This window comes from Heterocephalus glaber, unplaced genomic scaffold (genome assembly GCF_053883595.1).
Source record: "Heterocephalus glaber isolate CG9 unplaced genomic scaffold, H.glaber_assembly_v1.0 deba00000901, whole genome shotgun sequence".
Lineage (NCBI taxonomy): Eukaryota > Metazoa > Chordata > Mammalia > Rodentia > Bathyergidae > Heterocephalus > Heterocephalus glaber.
In genome coordinates, this window is record NW_028258171.1 from 11552395 (window position 1) to 11562979 (window position 10585).

At 41.3% G+C, this 10585-nt stretch overlaps 1 protein-coding gene across 2 annotated transcripts; it reads left to right on the forward strand.

Moving 5' to 3' along the window:
- The first annotated feature begins 2098 nt into the window (after window positions 1-2098).
- Arf6 (ARF GTPase 6) lies at window positions 2099-5968 on the forward strand. Of its 2 annotated transcripts, none has more exons than XM_087208071.1 (2): window positions 2099-2123; window positions 2361-5968. In XM_087208071.1, exon 2 carries the CDS (start codon window positions 2815-2817, stop codon window positions 3340-3342), a length of 528 nt encoding a protein of 175 aa, XP_087064197.1. In that variant the 5' UTR covers window positions 2099-2123; window positions 2361-2814; the 3' UTR covers window positions 3343-5968. The 2 variants fall into 2 exon arrangements, with proteins under 2 accessions (XP_087064197.1, XP_021118221.1); XM_021262562.2 differs by lacking the exon at window positions 2099-2123 and adding an exon at window positions 2130-2264.
- Window positions 5969-10585: the final 4617 nt, after the last annotated feature.

Here is a 10585-nt window from a genome sequence, read left to right on the forward strand (position 1 = left end):
AAAAAGAAAGGAATTTTCCTAAAGATATACTTCATTAGTTTCCTTTTATACTTTACAGAGCTAAGGACTGAATCCAGGGCCTCACACATGCTAGGTAAGCACTCTACCATCACTTCTCGGCCTTTTGGCTAAGATCAAGTGTGATCTACCACTGAGCTACATTCCTAGCCTTTTAAATTTAAAAAAAAAAACTTAAAAAAAAATTGAGACAGAATCTCACTAAAGTGCTCAGGGGGGCCAATCCTCCTGCTTCAGCTTCCCAGGCAGCTGAGAGTACAGGCGTGTGCCACTAACACTCAGTTTAGTTTCTTATTTATGTCTACTGCTAAGACATTTTCTGGGTTGACATGTCTTTAGACAGAGCTCAATTCTTGGTAAGACTGGCTTCAGGGTTCAAAATGATAAAATGAAATCCTTATCAAACAAGTACGTGATCAGACTACTCTTGCTATGTAGTTAGAATTGCTCTCACCTTGGATAGGATAAAAAGAAATATACAACAGGGTCACATCATTACAACTATAGGAATTCAGAAACAGGAGGAAACAGTGTAAGTACTGTTGTTAGGGAAGGAAGACATTAATTTCACTTTAAAAACAAAACCTAAGCCATTTTTACAAGTAGAGTTTTAAAATATTATGTCACCAGGCATGGTGGTGCATACCTGTAATACCAGCACTAGGGAGGCTGAGACAGGAGGATCAAGGTGAGTTCAAGCCTAGCCTGGGCTACATAGTGAGTTTGAGGCCAGCCTGAACTACATATTGAGATCCTGTCTCAAAAAACCAGAAAGAAAAAAATTATTTACCAGGAATACCATATGCATATTATATGTGGTTATTCAACAGATTAGAAATTACGAAATAGTGTTTTCTGGAGAAGCTTGGTTTACAAGCTGGAGAAATTTCTCACAGGCTTTGAGTAAAAAGTTTGGATGGGTTTTTCTGTATGTACTGTATACCTTCCAGTTTTTTCTGTTTCTTCTTTTGGAGTACCGAGAATTTAACCCGGGGCCTTTGTGCTGAACTCTCCTTCACTTTTAAATTTTGAGACAATTTCCCTAAATTACTAAACCGTCCAGGCTAGGCAGTCCTCCTTCCTCAGCTTCCCAGAGTGCTGGGATTATAGGCATGTGCCCCCACCCCCAGCTAGTTTTATTTCGCAAATTAAGAAAATTGCAAAATAAAAATGTTATCAAATACTATTATAGCACCTTCCTCTTTAAAAAGAAAACAAAACTATTTCCTGTTCTTCCCCTGATACTTAAACCCTCACTTTATTTTTTCTTCACCTTATTTTAAACCTAACTTTATCACCACTTGGTACAAAAAAGATTTAAGTCGTTCACAAACATTGTATTTGTTAATTCTCAAGTGGGTGGTGTAAGCAAGGTCAGGTTACACAGATGAATTCAGCAAGGTTAAGAGACCAGATCCAGGCTGTAGCAGACTTTCAGATTCGAAATCCCATGATAAGATCATTCCTTGGTTTCTCAAGGTAAAGAATGGGTGGGAGGGTAGGCAGCTACAACTAAGCTCACTAAAAGGAGGTGATAAATACGAAGTTTTCGCACTTAAAAAAGTTCCAAGCGGTAAGGTACGAGAACTCTGATAACACTGTAACTTTTAAGAACATGGGCTGGTTCTGGCAAGACAAAAAGACCGGGTTCAGATACTCAAAAGTAGCACTTTGGGGTAACCACTAACCCAGCAAACACGTGGGGTGCTCTGCCCGGCCGATTCCACCCGGAACACTGGACTCCCACGTGTCCCATAGGAAATGCAGGTCTCCGGGGATCAAGGAAGCCGACAAGGGGCCGGGGAAAAGCAAAGCGCCGCGAACTTGGCTTCGCTGGGCGCATCTGGCGGGCTCCGAGGATTTGGGGACAGGCCTGGAAGCAGCTGGGGGGGAGTCGCGGGAGAGCGGGATACAGAGTGAAGGAGAGACTCTGGGAGCGAGCCGCGACAAGTGGGAGCAGGGCGGCGCCCGAGGTGGGCCGGTTGCGCGCAGGCCGCACTTCGCGGCCCTTCAGAGACGCCGTAGCCCCGCCCCCTCGGCGCGTGGCGCTCGTGACGCGAGGCGCGCGGGCTGTTCTTCTTACAGAGGTCGCTCTTGTCCGAACGGTTGGTCGCGTTGCGCCTGCGTGGACGGGAGGGGAAGTGAGGCGGTTGCCTCCGCGCCTTTTCCGGCAGCGGCGGCGGCGGCAGAGCTGGGAGGAGGCGGTGGAGGCCGGAGGGAGTCCGTGTTCGGGGCGGCGGCTGGAGGTAGCCCTCGTGGGCCGAGCTGGAAAGACGGTTGCCTCAGCCTCTGCTCCCCCCGAACTCCGGCGGTAACTCTCTTCTCCCTCTGTGTCTCTGCAGGCGGCGCGCCGAGTTCCCGCGAGGATCCATGACCTGACGGGGCGCCGGGGCCGCGCTCTCTCTCAGGTGGCCGGTTCGGCGGTGAGCCTTGTGCTCGCGGGCCGGCGGGCGGGGCGAGGAGAAGGCGGCGGAGGCGGCGTTGGAGCGGGAAGCGCGGCGGCGCTCGCGGGCGCCGGGGGGGAAGGGCAGTTCCGGGCCGGGCCGCGCCTCAGCAGGGCGGCGGCTCGCCCAGCGCAGACCCGGGGCCCGGCGGCGGGAGGCGCGACTGTGCGGCCGGGGATGCCCGAGTGAGCGGCGGGCGCGGGCCTCTGCCCCAGCCTAGGAGGCGACTTACACGCAGGCCGCGGGGCGCCCTCGCGGCGGGAAGCCTTCGTTTCGGTTTCGCGGCGGCGGCGTTTTTGGCGGAGGGGACCCGGGACACCTGAATGCCCCCGGCCCCGGCTCTTCCGACGCGATGGGGAAGGTGCTATCCAAGATCTTCGGGAACAAGGAAATGCGGATCCTCATGTTGGGTCTGGACGCAGCCGGCAAGACAACCATCCTGTACAAGTTGAAGCTGGGCCAGTCGGTGACCACCATCCCTACCGTAGGTTTCAACGTGGAGACGGTGACTTACAAAAACGTCAAGTTCAACGTGTGGGATGTGGGCGGCCAGGACAAGATCCGGCCGCTCTGGCGGCATTACTACACCGGGACCCAGGGGCTGATCTTCGTCGTAGACTGCGCTGACCGCGACCGCATCGACGAGGCCCGCCAGGAGCTGCACCGCATTATCAATGACCGGGAGATGAGGGACGCCATAATCCTCATCTTCGCCAACAAGCAGGACCTGCCCGATGCCATGAAACCCCACGAGATCCAGGAGAAACTGGGCCTGACCCGGATTCGGGATAGGAACTGGTATGTGCAGCCCTCCTGTGCCACCTCGGGGGACGGACTTTACGAGGGACTCACATGGTTAACCTCTAACTACAAATCCTAATGAGCATCCTCCACCCATCCCCCGGAAGGAGAGAAATCAAAAAACCATTCATAGGATTATCACCACCATCATCACCTCTTTCAATTGCTACTTTCTCTTCTTTTGAATTTGAACTCTGGAGTTACTGTTCTATGTTTGGGGGGAGGGTTGGGGTTTTCTTTTTGTTGCTTTTTTTTTTTTTTTTTTTTTGCTTTGCCTTAGATTGCTCTGATCTGACATTGACATGAACACAGTGCTAGATGCTCTTGTTGACCTCCAACAAATGGGGTGGGGAAAATAGCATTTCTTGGTAAAGTCCTTTATAATGGTTTGATTTTTAAAAAAAATTTCGGTAGATCTTTTTTTCCCCAATGTATGCTTTTTTTTCCTTTTTGCCCAGTTTCCTTATCACTTGCTGTAGATGGCTTATTTTGCATCCATGCAGACTATGTTGCAAGTCTGTTTCATCTAGTAAACTGAAAATTATTGCTTAATCAAACTGCCTTTTGTCTTTTATATTTAAGGCCTTCCCCCAACCCTCCCTTGTTAGTTCTATCTTTAACTTAGTAATTTCAAATGTGATCTTTTATATCTTAAGACCAGTGTGGTAAACTTAGCCCACAGTGGCAAATAATGATTAATATCATTATAACATGTTCCACTTGAACATCAGTATGTTAAACAGGTAATCTAAGAAGTTCTTTGAAATGTTAGCTATTAAGTTCTGAAACACATCATGCATGGGTAGGAATAAAACTCAAGTTTCCCATAACATAGCTAACAAGAATTTTTTTCACTGCAAAAGTTAGTAGTAACTTTGCTGTTTTCCCTCTTTAAAAATAGACTCCTTCCAGAAAATGGAGCAATAATTGTATATGCCACAGACAGATGAAACATCTGTAGATATTTTAAGTGACTTGGGCAAAACTGGAATATACTTTTGTTTCAAATATCTAAGACCAGTAGTTTTAAAATTACTAAAATGTTTACTTTGTTCACAAAAGCATTCAACAGTTCAGATTATATGCACCTTTTACCTAGTTGGCAAAAAATACACATTCCTGTTTTCACATTACAGCAATCAGTTAAGCTGAAGATATGTCATCTTTTTAATAGATGAATGATCCACATCTCCATTAATTAGAACACTGGAAAAGATGTTTTATAAAATAAGGTATTTAATTTTGCTTGATTATAGGATTAATTCATGCAGATAAGTATCCTGTTGGTTCAATAGTATACTGTCTCCTTTAAGGAAGGAAATGTGATGAGTGAATGATGTGTAGACTTGAGGAATGGCCAAGGGGAAGTGAGATGAAGAAGAACCTACAGATGACAATGAATGTAAACTTTTCTTAAAGGGTAAGCAGTTGGCTCACTGGTGATAGCCACATCCTAACAAGGTTAGCTGGTTGGGACCAGTAACGAGATTGAGACCACTATGGTGATATTTTGAACCAAATGTTAATGCTTGATTCAGAATTGTGAAGCAGCATCTGGTTCTAGCCTTAAGGATTAATTTTAGTGATCCTCAAGGAATTAAACTTAGGGAATTTCAGAAATGTACACTGCAAAGGCAGTGTACAGGAAAAGGTGGAATCGGTTTTGTCTATGAGGGTATCTGAAAACTAAAAATGAGCGGGATATCATGGTATAGTTGGACAGTGTTAGTCCTTCATGTTTTGGCCATATTGTATAATGGAGCTTTTACCAAAGATGTATGAGAAGCATAAGGATATTAAAAACTTTTCAAAGTAAAACTCAACATTCAAAACAGATGAGAAAAGGTGCTATGCTACAGAGTTCTGGCACAGAGGGATTTTTAAAATTCAAATGCAACTAAAGTTCTCAGTTTCACTTTAGTAGAAATATGAAGCTGATAAATACATTTAAGAGTATTTTGGTTGCTTTTTAAAATTCCCAAAGCTCCACCATAAATGTAATTGTTGGTGTTTTAGATGATTACATTTTAAGGTACATAAACATGGGTTACACAAATATCAATGCTATAGTAACATCCTGAAACAAGCACAAAAAGTATAAATGCCTAAACTGGAGGAAACTTGAAACCCTCATGTTAATTCTTAAATGTAGTATTTCTAACTTGTGACAGACAGGTAGGCATTTTTTGTTTCTTAAAAATAACGGGGGACATAGTTAAAATTTTATACATCAAGTGATTGCTCTTATGGAATGTTGCAGGTGAGATGTGGTTTATATTTTGTTTGAAATGTCTGAAAAGGGAAGGGGAAGCAAATATTTGAAATTTGGAAAAATCTTAAAACTTTTGGGAAGAAATTGTAATTTTCACTTACATTTTCTTAAAGGTATAAAAGGTTTATAATTGATATATTGAACCATAACAATTGGTGATTATGGAGCAGGTAATTATAGCCTGCAAAAAAGTTGCAATCTAAGAATTTTAAAAATTAAGATCCTAAAGTTTTTGTTTAATTACATCAAATTCTGTATGTGAAATTTTAAAATGCAGTAAGTTTTGAATGGCTTCATCTTGTCTGATATGAGTAAATGAGTCTGTAGACTGTGATCTCCCCAAACTAAAAAGTACAATACCTGGAATTGTGTTTTTTATGGTTGTAGTGTTGATAAAGCACTAATATGCAGAAAATAAAGGAATTATACAGTGCAGCTTCTCACGTTATGTTACTCGTTGAACTAGTTAAATGGAATGTATTGGTGTGTTGTGCCATGTTATTCTCCAGGGATAGGTAGTAAAAAATGATTTAATTTTGGAGTCACCTGACCTTAGAAAAAATGAAGAGAATCAGTTTAGTTCTTACTAATGCTGCCTGTTTAAGGAAGTTTGCCCTGGGTTAATTTTACCAAACCTAATCTTATTTTATGACAATTTAGGGCACAAGAACTTTATTCGGCTTTTTCAAATTGCAACTTTAGCATTTTTGAAAGTGCAGAATTGTTTGTAAAGAACTGACCTATAGAGTTGTCTTAACCTTTGACAGTAGACTTGACTTTCTTTTAGAGGTCAAAGCTGGCTCGAGTAATAAGGGCAAAAATGTAGACACTTAGAAAAGTAAAATTGTAGGTGAGGAATAACTTGTTAGAAAATGGTTTTTAAAAGACATTTTTGTAAGCATTCTATATCAGTAGTTTTTTGTTGATTTTACATTGTCAGTGATACTTAGTATGATTTAAGCTCTACATTAATATTACCATGTCTAGTACTGATTTATTGAAGTCCAGGATCAAGTTGTCAGTAGGAAATATTTTTCTCAAGTTTTAGAAGTAACCATAATCCGAATGGTAGACCTTACTAAATTCCCAAAGTTATAAAATGAGGGTTGTGGTAAGTCAAGTATTTGTCTCCCCTTAAAGGTAAGAATTGTATTTGTAAAACCACGTTTAGCAATTATAAATAACTTTCAAATCTGACTAATCCCTGACCATGATGTATTTGGAGTATACCATGCTTAAATCAAATGGCAGAGACTAAGGAGAAAGATTACTACTAGTATCAGAAAGTTTACAAAAATGGAATGTGGGGAGATGGAGCCATAGAAAAAGCAAATTTCTCCCAGCTTTGCCAAACTTAAAGTTGCCAGACTAGTTGAACTGGCAGGGAGCTGGTGTAGATGAGATCAAAGAAGGCAGAACTGGTCTGTAGGGGACTGAGGAATTATAATTGAAATTTGTTATTAAGTTAGTTAAAGTAATGGTAAACTTCCAGAGAATTAGACGACAACTAACCTCACTTTGTGTGATACTAAGAAAATACTTTAATTTTTAACCTTTTTTCCCTTTACTGTATGTAAAATGTTGTGATTACTTGAATTTTACCTATTTTGTTCTTGAATATTATATATATAATATGTATCTAAATATATATATGTTTCCTCCCGAGTATTCTGTAAGTGTGAGGATAGATTAATTGATTTGAGAACCTACTAATGTGCCTGGAACTGTTTAGGTGCCAGAGATAACATTTGTGAGAACAAAAACCTGGAAGGAAGCAGCTGCCTTTATGGAAACTGGAACTTACATGGGTGGGCGAGGGGAGAACAAAGATCAGATGGTAAGGCATGTTAGATTTTATAGACTATACGGTGCACTATATTTAGAACATTCAGAGAAGGCTTCAGTAAGGCATTTGAGCTTCCTGTGGTGGTGCATGCCTGGAATCCTAGCCCTGGGGAAGCTGAGGCAGGAGGATCTCAATTTTAGGCTAGCCTCAGGTATGTAGTGTCCTCAAGGTCAGCCTGAACTACATAGGCAGACCCTGTCTCAACCAAAAAAAAAAAGGCATTTGAACAAATACTTGAAGAAAGAAAACATCAGTGTAATCAACACAGTAACGGAAAGATAAATTGTAGTTGGGCCTGGGAAAATGGCCAAGGGCATATTTGTTCTAGCCCGTTTTAATAGGAATTATAGTAAGAATGATTTTTACATTTTTAAAAGATTGTAAGAAAAAAAAATGAATATGTGAATATGGGTTAGGATCAGTAGTCTAAAAAATCTCTTTGGGAAACACTTGTTTGATTCCTAAGTCTTATGTATTTTTTGAAGCAAAATATTTATTGGTATATTTTAGATATACATAATATTCATCATAGGGAATTTGTACCTGTACATGATAAACATTACCAAAATAATATGAAAAATTGAACAATTTAAAGAAAATTATTTTTTGAGTCTGGATCTCACTATGTAGCTCAGACTGGCCTTGAACTCAAGGTGATTCTCCTGCCTCAGCCTCCCTAGTGCTGGGATTACAGGCGAATGCCACGAGTGAATGAGTTAAATCAAAATTTTAGGAAACAATGATTCTGCGTCATTTACACATTTAGTGAGCCCTGAAACTTAGCAGTCAACCTAGACTTTTTTCTTAATAAATTTAAATGTCAAAGCAGTAGTCAGCTTGGATTTTTAAACATTCTTTAAACTTTTCTGAATGATTTCATCTTAAATTTTTGTTATTTTCCTGGTCTTTGGATTTAAGTTAAATGTGCTTCTCTGTTAAAGTGCCCTTTCCTCCACATAGCCTAGATTAGTTTGGAATAGGTTCAGAAAACATCATTCAGTTGTGGCTTTTACTTACTCGGCATTACTGTAATCAAGTCTTGGCCAGTACATTATGAAACTCTGTAAGAGGAAGTGTTTTATTGACTTGGAAACTAATTTTTGTGTGATACTCGGTTTCTCCCAGTGTTACTCCTCTAACCACTAATGAACTAGGAAAAATAACTTACTGCACGTGTAAATTTTTCTTCACTGGAGAGTTGTTCTATACTTACATAGTAAGACTATTTAAAAAGAGAAAGTAAACAAAGTAAGTTAGTACTTATGGAAGTTGCATGAAGGACATTTGCAAATGAGCTTTTGAAAAAATGAAAACCCTGTAGCTCATGGAGATGTCTGTGTGAAACTGGTTATTGATGGCCATAAAAGCTGTTTTTCATTATAGCCTATTAGACCTGCCTGAGAGGCTCGCAGTGTGTGCGAGCGGAAAACAAAAACAACTTTGGCAGAGTTGGAGAAGCATCAAATGGACCTTCAAAGTGTGTTAAAATATGACAAAGGGCTCTCTCCCCATACCTTTACTTTTTATAGTTTTTGACTTAAGTCCTAGGTTGCATTGGGTCTAAAGAGATCAATTTGGGAGTATCTGAGAATAACAAGAGTTAGCACTTGCTGAGTGTTTGCCATGTGCCAGGCATTGCCCTAAGCATTTCATGCATATTAATTCTTCCAAATCCTTACGACAGCCTTGGGAGAGAGGGCTCCAACTTTACAGTTGAGGAAACAGGACACAGAGAGGTCTGTATTAGTCAATAGCCAAGCTAGAATTTGGGTTTAGTACTGTAGCCTACTGGATTGTAACACAACTGAGGTGAGGTGAACCAGTGATTAATAACTTTCTTCATTTTGTTTTAGGTGTGTATTTTCTGGCAAACAGCTTCCTTTTGGGTAATTTCCCATAATTTTCTTACTGATCAACAGTAGGATTTGTGTTTTTTTCCTTTTCCCAGTACTGGGTTTTGAAGCTAGGGCCTTTGCACTGAGCTATATCCTCAGTCTTTGGTTGTTTTTTTTTTAACAGTTTCCTTTTTTTTTTTTTTTTGTTACTGAGGATTGAACTCAGGACCTTGCATCTGTGAGGCAGGCAGCAGAACCACTGAGCTAAATCCCCAGCATCCTCAGTCTTTTTAAAAAAAAAAAAATTTAAATTACTATCTTTCTAAATTGCCCAGGCTGGGTTCAAACTTGTGATCCTCCTGCCTCAGTGTCTCAGAGTGCAGGAATTACAGGTGTGTGCAATTCAGCCCTGGGTTTGATGCCCAGAATCATCAAGGAGAAAAAAATAAAGATTTTTAGAAGGCCTCAGATGCTAATGCAAGTGATTTGGATATTGTTTAGTGTATAATGGGAGCCACAGAGAGTGATACTGAGAGATTGAGAGAGATTCACGAAGAATTTGTTGAAAACCTGTCAGATTCCAGGTACTGTACTGGGCTTTGTTAGCAGGAATAAACACACCCTTAATCTCCAGGAAGCTCAGTCTAATTGAAAGAGTTCACAAAGATAAGCACAGAGTTGTGCTGTCCTGGAAATTCATTGTACACTTGCCAGGCGCTTTCCTCTAAATGGGGTATGAGGGTTGGTGGAAGACCTCAGGAGAGGAGGTCCACTTACGTAATATTTTCGATACTGGGAATCAAACTCAGGACCTTGCATTTGGCAGGCAGGTGAGGCACCACTGAGCTACATCCTAGCCTGCGATGATAATATTTTGAAGGAGGGGTAGGAGTTATTCATATGAACAGGTGGATGACATTTTAGGTAGTGCAGCAGTTAATGTGCAGAAGGCAGAAGGTATTAGCACAAACACCGGGACTGGGGCATGGCAGCACACTGCTGTAATTCCAGCAATTGGGAGGCTGAGGCAGGAGATTGTGAGTTTAAGGCCAGCCTGCACTACATACCGAGACCCTGTCCAGAATTAAAGCTAATTATTATGCTTGGAGCACAGGGTAGAATGGTGTGAGGTGAAGATGGAAAATGGTCAGAGGCTGGATTGTGAAGTGACTTTGCCTTTTCTAAGTAATTCTGGATTTTAAAAGTTGAGCATTAGAAAATCCTTGTGGGTGTCTCTCTGTAGCTCAGGTTGGCATCAAACTCAAAATTCTCCTGCTCCAGCCTCCTGGTGCTGCTAAGACTAGAGTGCCCCACCCCACCTGACTGGGGATTTTTGAACAGGAAGTTCTCTTGAGACTGACCTTTTTTT

Coding starts and splice junctions, on each gene's coding strand:
- Arf6 (XM_087208071.1), top strand. CDS start 2,815: ATGGGGAAGGTGCTATCCAAGATCTTCGGGAACAAGGAAATGCGGATC.